The sequence below is a fragment of the Procambarus clarkii genome, chromosome 59, assembly GCF_040958095.1.
Source record: "Procambarus clarkii isolate CNS0578487 chromosome 59, FALCON_Pclarkii_2.0, whole genome shotgun sequence".
Lineage (NCBI taxonomy): Eukaryota > Metazoa > Arthropoda > Malacostraca > Decapoda > Cambaridae > Procambarus > Procambarus clarkii.
The window spans coordinates 6,491,691-6,514,449 of NC_091208.1; the positions used below are offsets into that span (position 1 = coordinate 6,491,691).

The 22,759-nt window shown below is 41.5% G+C and overlaps 1 protein-coding gene across 1 annotated transcript in view; it reads left to right on the forward strand.

Annotated features, from left to right (window-relative positions):
• The first annotated feature begins 1,216 nt into the window (after nt 1-1,216).
• The window catches only part of LOC138353665 (serine-rich adhesin for platelets-like), a 38,277-nt gene continuing 16,734 nt past the window's right edge, over nt 1,217-22,759 (forward strand). The window contains exons 1-6 of the mRNA XM_069306849.1: nt 1,217-1,443; nt 1,840-1,874; nt 2,038-2,304; nt 2,740-2,915; nt 3,986-4,093; nt 5,958-6,611. Coding sequence (XP_069162950.1) covers nt 1,217-1,443; nt 1,840-1,874; nt 2,038-2,304; nt 2,740-2,915; nt 3,986-4,093; nt 5,958-6,611 — 1,467 coding nt within the window. The remainder of the gene's footprint in view (nt 1,444-1,839; nt 1,875-2,037; nt 2,305-2,739; nt 2,916-3,985; nt 4,094-5,957; nt 6,612-22,759) is intronic.

Here is a 22,759-nt window from a genome sequence, read left to right on the forward strand (position 1 = left end):
TAGAAGGGTCACATTTACTCTATTTTAATTCTAATAAATAAGTTAATTTATATGAGATGTTTTTATGATGGTAAAGTCCAAAGACTAATGTATTTAAGAATAATTCCCATCATAATAGGTGGTGAATTTATAATAGTATGTGGTAATGATATCCCGTTTTTTATAGATGGAAATTCCACTACAAGTTACATTTTCTATGGGTAACTTGTTTATACAACACAGCAATATTATCTGTCTGTATGATATTATTAAATGGTGTCGGATTTTCCGACAATACATTTTGAAAGTAACTATTATATTTTATTTGCATTCTTATGTATTTTGAGAACAAGTGGTTGTTCAATTAGTTTTATATATTAAAAAGTCTATATTTTCCATCCCTCATCCTGGATGAGGCAGAGGGGGGGAGAGAATTATGGGTAGAGACGGCACGAGATTCAGTAGCTTCAAAGGACCAGGAGTAACATGTGGGAGTTAAGTCTGAGAGTTCCTGTTGTGTCATTTAGTAGATCTTATTCTGGGAGAAACAGTATTTCTGATTTTGTTTTATAATTGATCTTGTCCATCTGTACTTTACATAATTTTGATTATATTGTTAATATATATATTAAAATTTATATGTATATTTCTTCAGTCCCAAAGGAGAAATTTTACTAAGTGCTTTGTACCAATTAGGGGGTTACACTGGTGACCCGCTCTAGAGAACAGCAGTTGTAGTATCCATAGATATTAACGGTCTGGCTGTTAGGGTTCCGAGTCGGAACGAAAGATTGGTAACAAGAGTTATGGTGGCCTGGCCGGGACATATTGTTCCCAAACATATTTAATATTTAACTTTGCTAATCTAACCTTGCCTTCCTAGGTACCAGTGTGTTAGGTGTCTGTGTGTTTTCTTAAGAACTATTCCATGTGCCAAGCAAGCCTTCCTGTGTGTCAAGTAACAACGCTTCACGATTTTGAGGTAAATCATCCTATATATTTAGTTTGTGCAGTGAGGCCAAGCGAATTTTCAGTGTGGTGACAATTTTACAAGTGAAGTGTAGTGCAGTGCCATTGTGTTAATTATATTGTGTTAATCAAGTGCCAAGTGTTAGTAAATATGGAGAATCAAGTGATGTCGCTGTTGGCTAATCAAGACTTTGAGGGAATTAAGAGCCTAAAATAGTCTGAGTTAATACAAATGGTCAATCAGTTGGAATTAACCGCCAACAATAAAATGGTTAAAGCCCAAATTGTGAAAGTCATTGTGACGCATTTAGTTGAGGGCGGAGAGTTAGATGAAGAAATTCTAGAGGAGGTAAGAGAGGAGTCGAGTGATCAGATGATGTTAAAGCATCTTGTGTTGGAAACGCAAGTAGCATTTGCTAGAATTGAAGCTCAAAAGCCACAGACAATTATTGAGGCGGAAACTCAGCGTTTGGATATTGAGGCACAAAATCGTAGGTTAGTGGCACAGTTGCAACTGGAAGCCACAAGCCGAGGAACAAACTAGGCAATTAGAGATTCAACAACAAATGGCTGACACTAACTTCAGGCTTGAATCACAGCGTATGGCAGCTGGGCATGGTAATGTTTCAACAAATAGTGATAATAATCCCATAAGGATGAATAAGTATATAGAGTTACCCAAGTTTAATGAGGAGGATCCTGAGGTTTTCTTTGTACATTTTTATAAGATTGCAATCAGTATGAACTGGCCAAGGGATCAATGGGTAGCAATCATGCAGTCTCAATTTAAAGGGCGTAGTCAGGAGGTTTTTACATCCCTACCTGACGCTAATAGCTTTGATTATGAATTTGTAAAGAAAAGCATCTTAAATGCGTATCAATTAAATACAGAGGCACACAGGCAGAAGTTTCGGAACCTAAGGAGGGTAAGTGATCAGACAATAGCTGATTTTACTCGTCAAAAGACGACATTTTGCAACAGATGGTTAAAGTCACTTTCAGTAACTGAGTTTGATGCTCTAAAGAATCTTTTTATCATGGAAGAAGTATTGTCATGTCTCCCAGACAAGTTGTCTACTTTTATGGCAGAACAAAATAATGTAACAGACATTTATGAGCTGTCGAAGCTCGTGGATGAGCATGAGTTGTTGACTAAGGCTCAGTTTACGGCCTACTCACCTAAGACTAGTCGTAGAGTAAATTATAATGCTCACCGAACTCCTTATCAGAATCCATCCAGTCCTAGTGCTCCAGTTACTCCCATGAGCTCTTCTCTTGCAAAACCTAATCCTGCTACTTCCTTGTCAGGAATGTCAAATATTAAGGTTAATTCTAAACCTTCAGTTGGTTCCACAGGTGTGTCCACTGTAAGGTCCAGTTCCCATTGTAAGAGAAAAGGCCATGGAATTAATTCCTGTTTTATATTGCACCCTGAGTTACGACCAACTGGTCTCATTTATTGTAGAGGTGTGCAAAATAAATTTACTAAAAAACATGAAACTGTAAACCCCAATTGGGTGAAACAGTATTCACCATATATGTCTTCAGGTGAAGTTTTGTGTATTAATGGGAAGTGGAAGCCAGTGGTTATTCTTCGTGATACAGGTGCTTCCCAAACCATAATTTCATCCAGTATTCTTTCTGATGTTGAAAAGAGAGAGACTGGAAAGTTTGTAGTTCTTCAGAGTGTTGCAGGATGTAAGACTGTACCTCTAATAGACATTAATTTCAGATCCACCATTACACTAAGTTTATGCACTGTGGGTGTTAGTACACAGTTGCCCATCCCAGGTGTGGAAGTTATATTGGGTAATGATGTGGCCATAAACCATGTTGTGGGTGAGAATGATCCCCGTTTCTGTAAACAGTCAGTTGCAGACCATGATTATTCTGCCTGTGCTGAAATTAGTTCCATGAATGAACAACCTGTTGGAGTAGATGGTTTTGTCCATTCTACCTGTGCTGATGTCAGTACTATTATAAATACAGTTGTCAATTCTAATGTTGTTACTCAAGCATTTGTTCCAGTAACCAGTACCCCTTCAGTGGAGAAGTGGGATGTGGTTGTTCCAGATTCCTGTGTGGCCGACCTAGTTGTTGAGAGTAAGCCTGATACTATGACTGCTTTATTCCAATAAATTAGGAAAGGATGTCCATGTACCATTGTCTTGCCCGCTCACTACGAACGTTGTGCCAGGAGTTGAGAGAAACTTAAAAGCCACGACTCTATTGTATTCCAGCCAAGTGAATGGTTTAGGACAAGATGTCGGGTTGGCAGAAGTATTCCCACTCACTCCAAGTTTAGAATCAGTTGTCGAGAGTAAGTCTGTTGTAGAGGCCCCGCCTCACCCTAGTCAAGGTGATAGTATAGGGGGAGGAGGTCAAACTACCTGTTACTTGCCCGCTCGCTTCAGATTCCCTTAATTAATGTGAATTGAGTAGAACTGACCCTAAGATTTCAGAGAGAAGCAAGGAGACAGTCTGTACTGTAGATCCAGTTCTGGAGAGTGTGGGAAAGCAGCCAGAGGATCAGCTTCTGTTGAGTAGATGGAGACCCAGTGAGCCTCCCTCTTCAGTTGTCTGTGAGGATGTGACCCAGCTAGGTAGTGTTATTATTGATTGTGAGCAGACAGTACTCCGAGCAGCTCCAGAAGTCATGGGAGGAAATTTTGGTAAAACCATTGAGAGTGGTAAAGTATCATTTGAATCTAAGTTGCGAAGTTTTGTGGGTTGTGATTCTTATTCCATGTGGAATAATTATTTGTCATTGTGTAAAATAAGTCAGAGTGTGTGTAGGATGTTGAAATCTACTTTTATTCTGCAGGAGCCATTTTCTTGTGAAGTAATGGACTGTGGGACATCTTTGTCCAGCCTTATGGTTGAGCAGAGAGAGTTTACTAAAGTAGGTTGTGCATCCAGTTGTTCTGAGGAAGTGGTGAGTTATACTAGAGCAGTGTCTCTATATTCAGATCCAGTTTATTTTGATGCACGAGTGATGAAAGTGTATGTTCCACTCAAGTGTGGTGTTGACTTTCAGAGTCATATTGGAGTTGACTTTCAGAGTCATAGTGATGGTGAAGGATTTAATCATAATGGGGAGCAGATGTTTGAGGCTCCAGGTGTGTATTTCAAGTTGGGGGATAAGGTTATCCTACCTAGTGTTAATCATTGTGAAGGGTTTCAGATTGTCCTTGGGTGTTTCCCAGGTAATCTGCTGTGCATCTTCAAGATGTTAAGACCCTTAAACCTCTTGGTTGATTGTTTGTCATCAGACGTAAATCACATGGGAAGTGATGGTGAGGGTTGTCAAGTTTTCGGTATGTTTTATTTAGTCTTTTGGAAGACTAGAAGGTTGATGAAAGTGTGTGTTGTGTTCAAGTTCACCATCAGGGGGTGTGAACTTGTCTTGAGAGTTATGATTGAGATATGGTGCCTAGGCATATGCCTGTTTTTTTTCACTGACCGTTATGACAGAGTTATGAGGAAATTGATTTCTGTGTTCCTTATGGATCATCTGAGTCAGTTCGAACAGGTAGCCTTTGCACTTATTATAGGTTGCATTTCTTGGTTTGAAGGTCAAAGGTTTGCTAAGTCGGTGTGTTGTGTTTCGGAAGGTTCTATGAATGGGAAAGTTTTATACATAATTGTGAGGTTTAACGCTAATTTCTCTAATTTTAGTATCCATTGGGCGAGAGTATGTGTTCCACTGAGGATCAAGAGTGATGAAGAGCAGATGTCTTTGTCAGAGCATACCCAAGAGAAGTCCCAAATCTACTTTACATCCAGTCAGCTTCAATTTAGCAGTTCAGCTCCAGAAAAAGGGAGTAATGGAAAATGGAGTCTGCCTTGGAAAAATTCACCATGTGGAAAAGGGATCACAAGGAAATACGGGACTGCTCTTAGAGAAATAGTAGGAACAGATAGAAAGATAAATTGCCGTGATAACTGTGTGAAAGCAGCTACCTTTATTGACAATTGTATTCATACTAATGATAATAATGTTGATAGGTGTGTGAAATATGATCTGAAACAAAGTGAAATAAATGAGATAGTACCCTGGAGAGATAAATTTGCTTACTCCAGTGAAACATATGTAGAACATAGTCATAAGACTGAAATTTCTGAGTTTCCTGTAAGAATATATTTGAAGTGTTTTCATTTTTGTCCAGAAATGTGTTCTTATTACTTTTACATGTTTGATGTCATTAATACCATAAATCTCAAGTGTCATACATTTTTACTTCAGAACAAATGCCATTGATCTTCAATCCATTGCATTTTTTTCTTGGTGGTGGAAGTGTTACGTACTCCTAGCTGGATACGTATATAAATTTAAATAAACTTATTTTGTTCCATTTCATCATTACCTGTATGTATATATATATTATATTTTTGTAAATTATTGTGTGGTGTGGCAGCATCAGTGGGGACAGGAGCGCGGTTGCTCTTCACACGTCTAATACCTGTTAGATTCGGGAAATTAGAATTGCTGGACCTGTTCAGTTATGGGAGTTCCAGATGTCACTTTTTAATATTCATATATTTGTTAATTTACTGTAATTAAGCAGGTGGCATTGTAACTTATATATTTTAAAAGTAACTATTATATTTTATTTGCATTCTTATGTATTTTGAGAACAAGTGGTTGTTCAATTAGTTTTAAATATTAAAAAGTCTTTATTTTCCATCCCTCATCCTGGATGAGGCAGAGGGGGAGAGAATTATGGGTAGAGACGGCACGAGAGTCAGTAGCTTCAAAGGACCAGGAGTAACATGTGGGAGTTAAGTCTGAGAGTTCCTGTTGTGTCATTTAGTAGATCTTATTCTAGGAGAAACAGTATTTCTGATTTTGTTTTATAATTGATCTTGTCCATCTGTACTTTACATAATTTTGATTATATTGTTAATATATATATTAAAATTTATATGTATATTTCTTCAGTCCTAAAGGAGAAATTTTACTAAGTGCTTTGTACCAATTAGGGGGTTACACTGGTGACCCGCTCTAGGGAACAGCAGTTGTAGTATCCCTAGATATTAACGGTCTGGCTGTTAGGGTTCCGAGGCATAACGAACGATTGGTAACAATCCGCACTGCTGAAATGATTACAGGCACGAACACCAAGGAATTTGTACGAATTCTAAACAACATGTACGCTGACATTGGTTTACCAACATTCACTGTTCGTGACGAACTCTTCACAACAACAGCCTCAGCCAACGCCAGTTCTACGACTTCAGCAACAAATACCACTTCTGCCTCTAACATCACCATCTCTTCAACTGCATTGGCAGATATCCTGTCTGCTGACGCCCACCCTGTGCAACCTGCTACATATTCTGCAATAACCTTGCACACTGCTACTCCAGACGAACCATCAACTTCTCCAGTGGTACCTGAGACTACACCAGCTTCACCAGAAACTACACCAGCCGCACCTGAGACTACACCAGCTTCACAGGTACCTACACCTGATGCTTCTGTAAACCAACACTTGTCTTCCGATGATGACTCTACTGCCTCGGTTGACGTTGAAGCACAATCACCATCTCCTGCAACAGAGGAGTCTCCAAGAGTCTCCGCACTATATGATCAACGTGAAAAAAATTGCATATGGATCTCCCGAATACAGACGCCTCTCCAGCAAAATACTCAACACAAGGTATGCGGAATGCCTGCTGAATGATCCAGACTCAAAGTACAAACTAAGGAACGAAGTAATCTTATTTGAATGCGACGAAACCACATTGTCAAAGGACCTTTTCCCACCAGACTACGCCGAGTACAAAAAAAAAAAATTATCAAATGATTACACGAAGCAAGAAAAAATAGAAGCAAGAAAGAAGAAGAAGGAAGAAGCACCGCCACATTGAAGCAAGAAAAAAGAAAGAAAGAAAGAAAAAAAGAAAAAAATGAAGACACCACCTAAAGACAGATTGCCTCTACCTTGAATGATAGAAGCACTGCCACTGCCGCCTTCCAGACCCGCCTCCAAGCCTAGCCTGTTGTTGGGTTGTTTCAGCATCGACATATTGCCACGCAGCTGGGTTTAGCCCTGGCACTTTTCTCTTCAACTTCAGCATTTCCTCTCACAGACTTCTCTTCAGCTGTCCCCACTTCAAGGCTCGCCCCATGGGCATCTTCTCCTGTATCCAATCTAATCTAATCTAAGTAAAAAATATTAATATCCTGTTTTTTCTAACTCACTTAGAAGGTCGTCAGGTCGGATTTTTCTCAAGGTTTTCTATACCGCCTTCATGGGGCAACATTTATGTTCACAATTTTTTATGTTTCATTCCTCCAGAAATTTTGTGTTGATACTTTGAATACCTTATTAATATCCACTTTGTGAACCGTATTCTTAAGCCACTGTCAAAGTCGTCAGTAAGTGTGGATCACTTAGCTATTGGGCACCATTCCACCCCCTCCCCCCTCCCCCGTCCAATCCCAAATCCTTATCCTATAATTGGATGCAGTGCCTGGTTATGGTTATGTTGTGGCTGAGGGTGTGGAGGCTGGTGTTGATGTTGTTCAGGGCCTTGTTGAGGTTGGTGATGCAGTGTCTGGTTATGGTTATGTTGTGGCTGAGGGTGTGGAGGCTGGTGTTGATGTTGTTCAGGGCCTTGTTGAGGTTGGTGATGCAGTGCCTGGTTATGGTTATGTTGTGGCTGAGGGTGTGGAGCCGGTGTTGATGTTGTTCAGGCCCTTGTTGAGGTTGGTGATGCAGTGTCTGGTTATGGTTATGTTGTGGCTGAGGGTGTGGAGGCTGGTGTTGATGTTGTTCAGGGCCTTGTTGAGGTTGGTGATGCAGTGTCTGGTTATGGTTATGTTGTGGCTGAGGGTGTGGAGGCTGGTGTTGATGTTGTTCAGGGCCTTGTTGAGGTTGGTGATGCAGTGCCTGGTTATGGTTATGTTGTGGCTGAGTGTGTGGAGGCTGGTGTTGATGTTGTTCAGGGGCCTTGTTGAGGTTGGTGATGCAGTGCCTGATTATGGTTATAACAATAAGCACTACAATGAACAACATGAAAGTGGAAGATGCGGACATAACTTTATGCGTGATATCCAAACTCCTGTAAATATAACTGATATCAACACGAGCGAGGCAGATTATGCAGTAGAAATTGTCAACATGCCCATGCACTCAGTCCAATGTCCAGACTCTTGGAACTCAATATTTGTAAAGAAATATTGTTCTAAATTATATTCTAAATTAAAAAAAAGGGGTTTTAGAAGCTTAATGGTGTAACAACACGTCTTCCTACTTGTTACACAGCAACATTGTTTAAAGTTTGGACATTTCTTTCTCCTTCACTAGTTATGTAGTATTTAAATACCGGTTAAAGGGAAGAGGCGACGCCGTTGTCATGGAGACATCACCCCTCCTCCTCCTGACTGATGTTTACACATTTACGCCATAAACTGCATATATGTCATGTTTTATGCCCTCCAAAGGAAGCAAACAGCCGGGTTTGTCATTTAAGTAACTGGGCTTTTAGGGGAGAATTTATCGTCTAAATGTCGCCTGTATCTGTGTGAGGAGCGAGGTGGTTGAGAGATGGTGTTGGGTCGCAGAGGGAGAGAGAGAGAGAGAGAGAGAGAGAGAGAGCCTCGACCCCCTGCCTAGAAAACTCAAGGAAATAAATGGTAGATTTTACATGACGTGTTCTGGGATGGGGGGGGGGGCCTCAAAGTAGATTTGAAAGTGATTGATGGACAACGAGTGTTTTCATGTCCACTAATTCACTAATTCATTAGTGAATTAGATAATATTAATGTAAGTAATAAATGAGTAATTTCACAAAATATCCCGTCTTCCCTAAATTAATGTTTTCTCTTCAACTTCAAAGCAATTGATTCTTACAATGTTGCAAGAAGTATAGATTACATCGAGGCATGAAGAGAGGGAAGATGAATGTCCTGTCGAGGGGAAACTAGGTAATCTTGCTCTGCAGTTGCATTGATCAGCTGAAGAAGAAGTTCGTGTAAACGTCTTAGACTTGTCAACCATAGAGTGTACCTAACTGAGTGTTTGATGTAAAGTTCTTCAGCTATGTCTGATGTCCTTGTATATCAATATCTGTCGATCATGTCAGTGTTGCTCGTCAGCATATCTCAGGTGATGGTCTGGTTCAGTGCAGAAATATTGTGATATTGCTATTGAATTCAGTGAACAACCAAAAAGCCGGTGTTTAACAGTGCCTTAGAATGATCACTGTACAGAGTAGTGAGTCAATTCGCATGTCAGAGTCCTCACATTCATGAGGAGTCCTGCTTAGTGCATGACGTCACTGGGGTCCTACTTAGTGCATGACGTCACTGTGATCCAGCTTAGTGCATGACGTCACTGGGGTCCTGATTAGTGCATGACGTCACTGAGGTCCTGCTTAGTGCATGACGTCACTGAGGTCCTGCTTAGAGCATGACGTCACTGGGGTCCTGCTTAGTGCATGAAGTCACTGGGGTTCTGCTTAGTGCGTAACGTCACTGGGGTCCTGCTTAGTGCATGACGTCACTGAGGGCCTGCTTAGTGCATGACGTCACTGGGGACCTGCTTAGTGCATGAGGTCACTGAGGTCCTGCTTAGTGCATGACATCACATGGGTCCTTCTTAGTGCATGATGTCACTGGGGTCTTGCTTATGGCATGCCGTCAGTGGGGTCCTGCTTACTGCATGACGTTATTGAGGTCCTACTTAGTGCATGACGTCACTGGGGACCTGCTTAGTGCATGACGTCACTGAGGGCCTGCTTAGTGCATGACGACACTGGGGTCCTGCTTAGTGCATGACGTCACTGAGGTCGTGCTTAGTGCATGACGTCACTGAGGTCCTACTTACTGCATGACGTCAATGGGATCCTGCTTAGTGCATGACCTCACTGGGATTAAGTACACTGTGGCCACCTGACCTAAACACCAACAACAAGAAACACCAGCGTGACCAAAACACCAACAACAAGAAACACCAGCGTGACCAAAACATCAACAACAAGAAACACCAGCGTGACCAAAACACTAACAACAAGAAACACCAGCGTGACCAAAACACCAACAACAAGATACACCAGCGTGACCAAAACACCAACAACAAGAAACACCAGCGTGACCAAAACACTAACAACAAGAAACACCAGCGTGACCAAAACACCAACAACAAAAAACATCAGCGTGACCAAAACACCAACAAACACCTGTTGGAAGGTGAGTTTGTGTCAACAACTGGCCTTAGAACACTGTACACAGTAACGAAGTGTCCCCCCACACTCTAACAACTGTGACGACCACTGTAGTACACAGTATCTAAGGGATCCCAAATCACTGCCCACTTTAAGGTTTAATGTGTACAATGTACTGTGACGGGAAAGTGTTGGAGTATTGATGTTCGGCAGTCCTCCAAGGGCAGGTGTCAATGCCTGGTCACACTTACAAAAAAAAGATAGACTGCTTGCCTGTTGTCTGTGGTAAATTAGAGGGAAGAACACGTAAAACACAAAGTATGAACAATGAAACTTTAATATATTTACTTTAAACATAAATGAAAATAAAGACAAATCTCGGGTAAATGACTGGTGCAATAAAATGACAAAGATAAATGCAAAAACATAATAGATTAAATAATATAATGTGAAATGGTGCTGAGAATATTGGCTTTGGCTGAGACCTGCCTTAGAATACGAAAGCCAGAGAGCTTAGTATGCCAGAGAGAGATGTCAACTCTAAGAGCACAAAGAATATTCTGAAGTTGACAGCTGGTCAGGCTCAGACGTCGACTCAGGTAGATGGTGCTGAGGTGCAGGTGCGCGGTCGGCGAGTCACCACTCAGGAGCAGGCAGGCTGGAATGGGTAGTTTGCTGGTTGACGACGAGCCGGCATGGAGGGTGTGTGGAGTAGGGGGGTTCTTGGGTACGTTTTGCCTCTTGGTCAAAACGTTTTGTGCTACCGGTGACGTATCTTGAATGTAGCAACTTATACTTGTAGAATTGATGTAACTTTAAGTAGGGAAGAGCAGGCTCAATCTCTCTTGAAAGAGATTATCGTCACAATACACATACACTTAAAATATATGATATAATTGAAAATTCACCACAGTTTGCTAATATTTACATTAGGGGTTATTATATACACATAATAATTTTTATAAATTTAAGACGTAAATTTTTTTCCTAAAATTTAAAACATTTAAAAAAAAAGTACAAACTGCTTTTTTTCATTTTATATTGCTAATTAAATCGTGTTATATCCATGTTTTATAAAGTTAAAACTAAATGTATTTAAGAAGTAATAAGTATAAAAATCCTGCACTTCTTCCTACACTCATTCGGTCGTCTTGTCGTGATTTTTTATACTGCCTCAATGGGTAACTTAAATATTCAAAAAAAATTTATGTTCATTCCACAAGAAATTTTGTATTGATACTTCGAATACCTTATTACTATCCCGTTTGTGTACCGTATTCTGAGGCCACTGTAACATTCGTCAGTAAGTGGGGATCACTTAGCTATTGGGCACCATTCCATTCCCCCCCCCCCCGCCATCCCCCGTGTGGGACATTTGGGGCTTGAATCTGATTATTTAAATATTAATGTAGTAAATTAAATTACGAAGGACCACCCGCTTTTATAGTAAAGAGGGAAACTGAGAATTTCTGATCATTAAATAATTCTTAGATGAACCAGTAACTATGGATAAAATACTAGAGAATATGATCATAGAAATAATTAATGGGCTGTATAATTAAATGAATCAAACCCTCAAACACCTACATTGGGGGGTTATTACTGGAAGTCAGTACGTCCAGGAATTAGTGTGGTTCGTTCACTAATCCAAATTATAATAATCTAATCCTATGAATTATAGTGAAACTAATGTCATTACCATGAAAGGGAACGTAGATTATAGGTATAGTAATGATAGTCACAATAAACACATGTTAATCCAGAGGAATTCTGCATGTAAGTAATTTCAGAAATTTCATGAATAAATACAAAGAAATCTTAGCTTAATGATGATTCCTTTATGTAAGCCACGACGCTTCCTCTAATTCCCTTGGGCTCAGCTGGCTGACGAATGGGATGGATTAACATGGGAGAAGGCGGCAGGGAGAATTCTTCTCACGTGCTGCAAAACAAATATTTACAGTAGCAACTAATTAAACTACTGAATCTCTATGTTCAAGAAATTAAGAGTTACAGGTGATAATAGGTAATAACCTGTAGTTTGATGTTGGCATACGTCGTCACGGTCAATCACCCAGCTACTACACTACACTTTACCAGATGCATCAAATAAAGAGAAGATACTTAGCTAATAAGGGCACTGTATAAGTCTTAAGATTGCCGAAATTCGCGTCCCAGGCTCTGGCTTCAGCATATCCTGGATAATGGCGCGCTTCACTAGCCGGTCACGTGTAGTCAGGAACCAGATTAAAAAGGTTCCTTATGTTACACCAGCACCAGTTGAAGATATTATCTGCAAGGTTGTTCACGCCTCACAGTGGTGACTTTCATCTGAGGATGGATAACGTCTACCCGGATGGCTGGGTAATGGCGTCTCCTCGTGAGCACGATACGGGTAGGTCTGCCTCAGAGCTTCCCTCCACGTGTACTGGCAAGCCTCTCCACCCCACGCCGCGTCTCGCGTTCATTAGACAAATTATTGTCATGAATATTAGTATTTCTCGCATTTACGCTTGAAATGTTGAAGACTGGACGGGTTTATTATTTAGAAGAGGACAATATTATTATTTGCCAATTTAGTGATAGTAAACGTATAAGGGAGAGGAATTAATGTCTCCCCATGGCATTCACTCTTGACGTTAACTTTTATTACTAGATAATCGCTGTGACTCCAACGCTCTATTCGGCTTTTAGTTGGAGGTCAATTCATCTGTAATTAATTATCATACAGAATGCCATGGTTATAGAGAATCGAATTTAATTCTCAGATACATTGGATATAATGTGTTTATTGTAAGGAAATCTGACGCAATACTGGCGTCGGATGACGTGAGAATTCTAACCTACTGCACAGATGAAATTATTAGTACATGAGAATTCTACGTGGTGTTAATTTTACTTACTACAATAATTAGTAAAGTTAGTAATAAGTAATGAGAATACAACAGTGTTGTATTCGGTGTTGGAAATTTCCAACATAACTCCGGGGGGAGGATTCTAGGGTCGTAGTGTACTGTGGAGTACTGACCTATCCCGAAGTGATATTATGATTAGTACATTAGTATGTTAATATGTTAGTATGTTAGTACACACATAATGAACGTCCCGGATTTATCAAGGACTTACAAGAACTTGAGTCTTGCTATTTACATGTCAAATGAAACATGTTGCTTATAGCCTACACAATATTTATAGATTTTAACTCACACAATTTAAACAACAGAATCTACTATGAGGGGATATCCTGGGTCATAGTGACGTGTAATGTTTAGTTACGTGATATCACATCGCAGCATCATCATAGTTATCTAAGTGGAATGTGAAAGGAATTACTCTTGCTCAGAGTTGTAATAGGCTTGCAAATTCCGCCTACATTGTTGAGCAGCAGCTCTAGTGGGGCGGTTGCTTGGAGGAACAGGATCATTGTCCTCGGAAATTACTGGGGAAACTGGATCTGGCTGATATTCTTGCTCAGTCAGTTCAAGGGGAACCAGCTTCTCTAAAGTTTTTAGAGTAGTGTTGCCTCGGCATAAAACTTTAACTACTCTTAGGACACCTTGACGATCTGGATGAATGGTAACAATTTTGCCTATAGGCCACTCTGACCTTGGTCATCACTGTCGACTAGTACTAGGTGTCCTGGTTTTAATTGCACCTTATTGTAAGGACTCGAAGCTCCGTAGTGGTACTCTCGTAGAGCTGTGAGGTACTCTAGAGTCCACACCTCATTCCACCTGTTAATAACTCTAGAAAGATGCTGGTAGCTTTCCACCAAGTCTCCTCTGGTCACATGTGACGGGTCTACAGGGTCCTCTTCGGCTAAAGGGATGAGAGGGCTCAGTAGACCTCCATGGATCAAGTGTGAGGGGCTCAGAGGTTCTCTCTGGGTGAAATCATCAGACAGGTAGGTGATTGGGCGGTTATTGACTCGCGCCTCGATTTCCACAACAATGGTTTGGAGTTCTGAGTAACCGACCTTTTGTCGGTGTAAAGTTTTCCTTAGACACTTCTTGACTGTGCCTACCATTCGCTCATAGAACCCACCTTGCCAAGGGGCTCTCGGTGCTATGAATTTCCAGTGACATTGTCGTCTCTGTAGGACTGACTGTACTTCTGGGTGGTTCCAGACTTCTCACAAACAACTTTCTCCTGCCACAAAATTAGAACCGTTGTCCGATATCATTAATTTAGGACACGATCGGCGGGCAGCAAATCTGCGGAAAGCTTGAATGAAGGCTTCAGCACTCATGTCTGGAGTGACCTCTAAGTGTACGCCTCTGGTTGTAGCACATGTAAAGAGACAAATGTACGCCTTCACTGGTATATTATCTGAGTTACCAGTGATGAGTAAGGCTCCTGTATAATCAACACCAGTGGTTTCGAAAGGACGAAGATGAACCACTCGCTCTTCTGGGAGTGGTGGAGGTCCTGGGTAAGGACATACTCTAGCGTCGTATCTCTTTCAGATTACACAAGATTTAATAATTGTCTTAGCTGTCTGACGACCTTGAGGAAGCCAGTACTTTTGTCTAAGGTCGGTGAGAGTATCTAAAACTCCACCATGTAAGGTACCATATTGATGGTGATGTAAGACAAGAAGTTTAGTGATGATGTGGTGACGAGGTAAAAGAATTGGATTCTTAGTGTCTAAGTCATTTTTGCATGTAGCAAACGTCCTCCACATCGTAGTATGTTATGAGTGTTGGCATCATACCAGATGCCTAGAGACTTAGTTAATTTATCTGGAAGATTCTCAAATTCGCTTCCATATGTCTCTTGCTGTGCACGCTTGATCCAATAGTGGATAGGATTGGGAAACTTATGTCGAATTCCTACCTTAGCAAGGAAATCAAACACGTGTGCAGTCACTCGTAGCAATTTGCTTAAGTTAGAATAATGGTGAGGATCAATGGCTAATATTCGTTGAGGTTCTGGTTCTTTCATGGGAGTGGTGATGTTGGTCACTATGACTTGTGGCTTTTGTTTGGGCCACTGACCACCAACAAGCCATGAAGGTCCATTGAACCACAGCGAAGACTTGACAAGTTGTTTTAATGTTAACCCTCGAGATAAATAATCTGCAGGATTGTCCTTAGTAGGAACATGTCGAAATTTATATCCAACAGATAAATCATGAATCTCCCTGACACGATTACTGACGTAGGGAGTTTTGTTGTTATTGTTTCTTACCCATTGTAAGACTGCCTCGTTGTCTGACCACACTACAATCTCACCAAAGTAAATATTATTGAGTGTCTTTGCCAGGCAATAAGCCAATCTTACTCCCACTGGCAATGCAGTCAACTCCATCTGAGGTAAAGATCTCTTCTTGATGGGAGCAACTCTTGCTTTAGATGTGAGTAAAATTGATTGTGCACTATTAACTAAATAGGCTGCTGTGCCATATGCTTTGCCAGAGGCACCGCAAAAAACGTGCAAATTGGTGGGTAAGTTTGGTCCTGAAGCATTACGAGGAAATTTCAAAACGCCTAACTGATTAAAATCCGTTGAGAGTATTTGCCATTTGGCTTGTAACTCACTTGGTAACGGATCATCCCATCCCATATGTTTCTGCCAGCACTCCTGCATTAGGAGTTTGCCCCTTATTAATATAGGACTAAGTAGGCCTAAAGGGTCAAATGGTTGACTGACAAATGAGAGCAGTGTTCTCATGGTAAGGGTTGAATTATCAGTTTGCACTGACTTGACATTCATCTCGTCAGTGCTGGTGTTCCATTCCACGCCTAGAACCTTTAATTGAATGGGTACCTGATAATCTGGAAATTCTTTCTCGATTACCTGGTTAAGCAGTTTATTATTTGAGGCCCATGACTGTAGTGGCATATTGGCTCCTAACAGTTCACGGTTAGCCTCATGGTAGATTTCTACCAGATCAGCTTGATCATTAGTTGTCCCCTGGAAATTGTCGACATATAAGTTGTCGCTAATGTCTGCCTTATAAGGGCTGTTTGATTTCCATAAATGCGTGTCTAATGTTGCTTGCAAAAGAAACGGTGAGGACGTAGCTCCAAATAATACTGAGGCAAAACGGTAGGTGATTATTTCACTGTTAGGATCCAGTGGATCCTTAAACCAGAGGAATTTTGTGTAGTCACGATCTTCCTCCTGTAACCCTACTCGGAGAAAGGCTTTGCTGATGTCAGCTGTATAGGCAAAAATGCCTGTGCGAAATCGTAACAACACGTCATGTAGCCTTTGTGTTAGGCTAGGTCCTGTTTGGAGACATTCATTTAAAGACACACTGCTCGGCTTTACTTTAGTACTGCAGTTAAAGACAATACGAATAGGTGTTGTCAATGAGTCTTTCACCACAGCGTGGTGAGGTAAATAATGACCTGTTTTTCGGTCATCGTGTTCAACAACTTCAATGAACTTATGGTTAAGTTGTTGTTGGATAAGTTGATGATACATGTTCAGTTTGCCTGGCTGCTTCTGTAGTCGTGTTAATTGAGACTGCAATTGTGAGGCTGCCATAATATAATTAACTGGAAGTTGTGGATGATCCAACTTCCATGGGAGTCTTACCCAGTATTGTTTATTTGAGTAGACAACTGTATCCAGATATTGCTGGTAAGTCCACGTATCATCAGGACTTGGTTGCTCAGGGATGATGCCTAAGGTGTCTAAATCCCACAAACGATGTATTGGTGGGTCAGACTCAATATCCTCAGATATTTCCCGGAAACGTAGGGGTGACTGTTCTAAGCCTAGTCACGCCACAATTACATTATTGGATTGTTGGTTTGTGGACGCTGGACCTTGTCTGAAAAGCACTGGTCCTGTGAGCAATTTGCCTCCTGCGGACGACAACAAATTCATACCATGTTGCCTAGTGCATCCAGTTATAAACTTGTAATAATGATCCGCGCCTATTAGTATTCCAATATTTGTGAGGCAGTCAGAATTTATTTTATAATCTGCTAGCCTCATGCGGTTTCGTTTAAGGTGTCTCGCAGTGCGAGCTAATCCTGTGACCTGCAGGTCTGTAGGAATCTTATCCACTACTACCGCTTGGATTGGACTAGTAGAAGATCCGAGTCTTACTAATACTTTAACTACCTTGTAGTCACGAGGTCCACTATTTGACAAGAAACCAGAAATATTTAACCTCACACTTTTGGCAGGTTTTAAATTTAACTCATGTACCAACTGATGTGTAATGAAGGTTTTCTGTGAACCTTCGTCAAAAAGACCTCTAGTGTTAATTCTAGATCTTCGGTTTATTAGTAAATTAATTCTAGATCTTCAGTTGAGCTGTAGGCAAAGTAGTATTATTGCCTGACTCAGTAGCAAGTACATTTACTTCGTGATGTACTTGGCAATATTGCACTGCAGTTGAATTCGTAGAATTCTCTCCAGTGGTCATAGTTGGTGTAGAAGACTTTCTACATAAGGCGTAGTGGTGTACACCCTGGTTACAACGGTTGCAGGAACGTAGCTGCACTGCACATTTCTTGGGATCATGAGAGCCCATGCACTTGGTGCACTTGTGCAATTCTTGTAACCTTTTAACCCTAACATTATAAGTAGGATAAACAGAGCATTGATAAGTGGTGTGTTCCTGATTGCAGAACAGACACTTTCTCTGGTTAATAGACTTAGTCTCTTTAGTAGACAAGTCCTTGGTTATCTCCGAAGGAGATACCGAATATATACCTACATTTCCACTTCTTTTTCCAGTGGATGGAGTAGGTTTGGATTTATATTTATTAGACTTACTCTGAGTCTGTTTAGGTTTGACTGAAATATCAGTACTAGTTGGTTTAGACTCAGGTTTAATTTTATCATGAGTCTTTAACCTGTTAACTGTGATCCTCAACCCCTCGAAAATTTGGTCGAGAGTGAGAAACTCAGTATTATAATGTGAGCAGAGCTCTGTCAAGACATTTCGAGGTAATTTCCTCTGTAATAGTAGCTTGATAGACCATTCTGAAGCAGGCATATTAACTTTAGTACCTAAGGCCTTTACTAGAGACTCTACTTCTAGTCTGAAGCTCTGAAGTGACTCTGGTCTACTGTTTGGTGCATTCAGATCTAGCAATTGATAATAGAGGGTAGCTATACTTAACTCTTCGTTGCAATAGTTCAACTTCAGGAGTTTTATAGCTTCCTCATAATTACTCTCATTAAGAGTAAGGTTATGTATGACCTTTTTAGCCTCTCCTGTGAGAAGACTAAGTAGGTATGAAAATTTAGAAACCTTGTCTAGAGACGGCTTCTTATGGATGTGAACTTCAAAGGAAGTCCAAAAATTGTCCCAATTTTCTGTATCTAATCCTGAAAATGTAGGTAAGTCTAGAGTAGGTAAACGAACCTCTGGTAATTGATTATTGAAGTGAGACCCTGTGTTACTGGTATTGGATCTAGATTGTTTTGCTAATTTAGATAATTATATCTTGAGTCTCATCTTCATACTGGGAGATGTCGTCTACAATTTGACTTACTTCCTCAGGATCGGTTTCTACAGTATTTAGCAAATCAAGGTAAGATTGACCTGCATGATCTGACTTGATCAAATTTCAGATCAGCCACTCTAACTGATGTCTCTAAGTGATAAGAGTCAATGGGAGTATCTTTAGTTAAGCCCTCAGCCTTATTAATTAATCTGGTCAAATGACCTTTAAGGCCAATGTAGGTTCTCCTCAATTGCTCAGGAGTAGCCATGTTGGGCTTAGGTTCAAACTTCACAGTGTTAGCATATGTATTACTAATGAAGCTTGGGTACTTGTTCATTAGTGAATTAGTAACATTAATTGTAGCCTAATTTAAGGTGGCTACTTTATATTTTTCCTCAATTGAGGTTGAATGTACCTACCTACCTAACAACAAATAGCTAGATATTTTGTGCACTGTCTGAACTTCACCATTAGTTCTCGTCCGGTTAGCTCATCTATATCACCATCAGAGTTAATGGAGATTATCCAGCAATACACAAAATAGATACACAAAATAATGCATACAAGAGAAATATTATGGAGACACTCCAATCAGAGTTATCTCAAAAATTGATCCCACCCTGTATAGGGTCAGCACAAATAATATAATACATACAACACTGACTAGTTGAGATCTAGTCGTAATAATTCCTAACTAAGAACTATAAAGTTATTTAGTCTGGGCTTGTACCAAATTCAGCACAATCTCAGCCTAAATTCTACCTAATAACATGGGTAAAGATTATTGTGGTGCAGTAAGGTGAATATAGTTGTGCTGTATTTTTTGTTTTTTTGTTTTATAAGAGTGCTCTTGCACACACAGGTGAAACAATTATGTACAGTTAAGTTTGGCTTGCTAGCCACAGCCGTTTGTGATGGTTGGTGGTGTTAATTAACTTGTCAACCACATGCAACCTAGATTCCCCTGACAAGTGTACACCATCTCTGGTCAGGTTCTGTCTGTAAGGTCTGGCTGTAAATTGGATATATGTGGCATCCAATCTCACTCGTTTTTTCAGCCTGAAATTTATGTACTTAGCAGCTCTCAGGTAGTATTCTGGGGTTACTCCCCAACGATTATCTTGACTTGGTTGGCGAGGTTCCACTAATGTGAATACTACCGATTCACTGATGAGCTTGAAAGAAGAAATTATGGCTTTGAGGTGTTTGATCACCTCGGCTGGATGACGAGTGGGGTGGATGTCATTACCACCTAAGTATATAATGGTTAGATGGTGAGGCCACTCTAACGCAGGTGTTAGGGTGGGGTTATTATAAAAGTTATGAGCTGTTGCTCCTGGTGACCTAAAGATTCTCACCTCTGTGTGAGGTATAGGTCTAAGTGTTGTGGGTAATTGGCTATGACCCACTAAAGCTACCTTATACATGAGGTGAAAGTAGCAATATGTTAGTGTGATCTAGGCTAACTGATGTGTTACACTGTTAGTTGACACAATTAATTAAATAGTTAGTCTAACTTCAATCACACAAGGATTAGTTATTAATGATTAATATTTTAATTATAAATTTAATGCCTATCCGGTTCGATAAGGACCATAATGTGGGACATTTGGGGCTTGAATCTGATTATTTAAATATTAATGTAGTAAATTAAATTACGAAGGACCACCCGCTTTTATAGTAAAGAGGGAAACTGAGAATTTCTGATCATTAAATAATTCCTAGATGAACCAGTAACTATGGATAAAATACTAGAGAATATGATCATAGAAATAATTAATGGGCTGTATAATTAAATGAATCAAACCCTCTGTGACAATAATCTCCTTCAAGAGATTGAGCCTGCTCTTCCCTCCACAATTACGTTGTTATAACTATATAAAACTACTATGGAAGAAATGTCCAACAATGACCTCAGTCCTCAGAATATTCCTTGCTTTCACAGTTAACACTTCTCCCTCCTAGACGTAAGCTTTGGGCGTACGTGTACTGAGAGAGGTGATAGCTTAAAGCCAATATTCCAGCACCTTTCATTTACTTTTATATTGCACTTCTTGTTATTTTGTCTTAACGTAACTTTTCATTGTGTCATTTAATTATTCTTATTATTTTGATTGATTGATTTTATTATACGAATTTGTTTGTCCATTTTATTCATGTTTGTTTATTTAACGTAATTAAAATTCCATTGTTAAAATTTACTTGTGTTTTGTGTGTCTTCTCCTTACCTTACCACAGACGAAGTTCCAGATTTTCTATTTTTTTTTAATACTATGTGACGAGGCCATACCCCTAGCTTTGAACAGCCGAACACCAACGCGTTACCGTCACATATTATATGGGGGCCTGAGGTTGTTGCCTGCCTGGCTGCGTGCTGACGTGGCCTTTTTGCCATGGGGGGCCTGGCTATTCCTCCTGTGTTGAGGGTAAATTCCGTGGGACTGGAATTCACGTGTAAGGCTGGTTATCCGGCCGTTGAGTTAGTTATGTGTGACATGCTTCGTGTCCCGGTGGAAGCTGTGTATGGCGTTGAGCTTGTTACGGCCCACCGGGTGATTGTCAAGTTCGTGGGGGAGGAGGAGTATCGGGAATTCCTCCGGCGGAACGAGGGGCGTTCATTGCAGTTGCCGGATGGCGCCGGCTCCGTTACGATCTCGGACCGAAGTGGTGCCCTGACATATGTCAGTGTGCACGGTGCGCCCCTGGAGTTCCCTGAAAACCTTCTCCGGCGCTTCTTCGGGAGGTATGGTGCAGTCATCAGTGTGCGGGTGAACAAGCTGTCCTCGGGGAAGTATGCTGGGAAGCAGACGAACGTCCGTACATTAGGTATGCGCCTGCGGTCGGATATCCCATCTTCTGTCCGGCTGCTGGGCTACTACGTTCGGGTGTACTATGCCCGGCAGCCCTGTACTTGTTTCCGGTGTGGCCAGTTGGGGCATCAGGCTGCCGGGTGCTCTGAGACACCTACTGCACCCGTTAACTTATTCCGGGAGGAGGATTTCCCGCCGCTCCCTCAGGGCGTGGATTCCGGAGATGAAGTGGAGCAGGTCCCAGTCGCTGCTGATGCGTCACCCGACATGCCCCCGGTGCTTGTTGCCCCTCAGCCGAGTGCGTCTGCGTCTTCCTCGACTCCTGCTGCTGCGCCTGGTTCTGCGCCCTCGCCAGGTGTTCCGGCTGTGTTGGGTGTTGGGGGTACTGCGGAGCATCCTGTTGTGTGCGGCCTGGTTCCCCATGTGGTTGAGGCTGCTGAAGTACTGCGACGGGCGTTGGTTCGCCCGGTTCGTGAGGGCCGTGGTTCTGGGTACGCCTCCGGCTGTGAGGATGTGCGGCCAGTGCCCAAGCGTTCTAGGCGCTCTTCTACTGCTTGGGCTGATATGGAGGACTACGACGCGGGTGGAGCTTCGGGAGATGGTGTGGCGGTTCCAGGTGCCTCGTGCTCTACGACGCTGGTGGTGGCTGATGTCCATATGTCTGCTGTTGACGATGATTGTGCGTCTAATTTACCTCCTGTTCTTTCTCCTGCAGAAGGTTCTCCGCAGTGGGAGGTGGTTGCTCCTACGGGCGTGGATGGTGTGGATCCTGGTACGAGCCGAGGCATCAAGCTGGTGCTGAAAAAGGATGCCAAGCGTGGGGGGTCCCGGCAGGTGCAACGTTCAGTGGTTGCCGAAGAGCCCTGTGAGGCAGCTGAGGAGACTCCCAGTGTGCTGCCCATTGCCCGGCCTCATGGGAAGGAGCCTCTCCCTCTCATCTTGGCCTCCGGAGTGGCGATGGATGCTGACCATCCTTTGCATTTTGAAATTGTTGACCGTGTGCGTCCTGCTCCGTGGTGCCCTTCTACCATCTGGATTCGTCGGGCTAAGTGTTTTATTGTGGGTGTGCCAGAGTTAATGCCCGATCCTCGTACGCTCAATAGTGACCATGTTTCGGAGGACATTATGTTACTTTGGGAAGCGTACTGTATTCGCTTCCCGGCGGAAGAGTGGCCGGACAAGTATGAGATCTTTTCGTAGTCTGTGTGCTTGCTGTGTGTTTTATTTTTCTTTTGTTTTCTTGAGTTTTTGATGTTGGCCCTTCAGGCCGGTGTTTAGTGACTTGTGTTTTTGCCTGCTTTTTTATTGTAATTGGCCTCGCCTTTTGTTACGGGGCGTTAATGTATTGATTTTCTGTTGCTTTACCTGTTGCCTCTTGTTGTATGTTTTGTTTTTTGGAGGTGTTGTTCT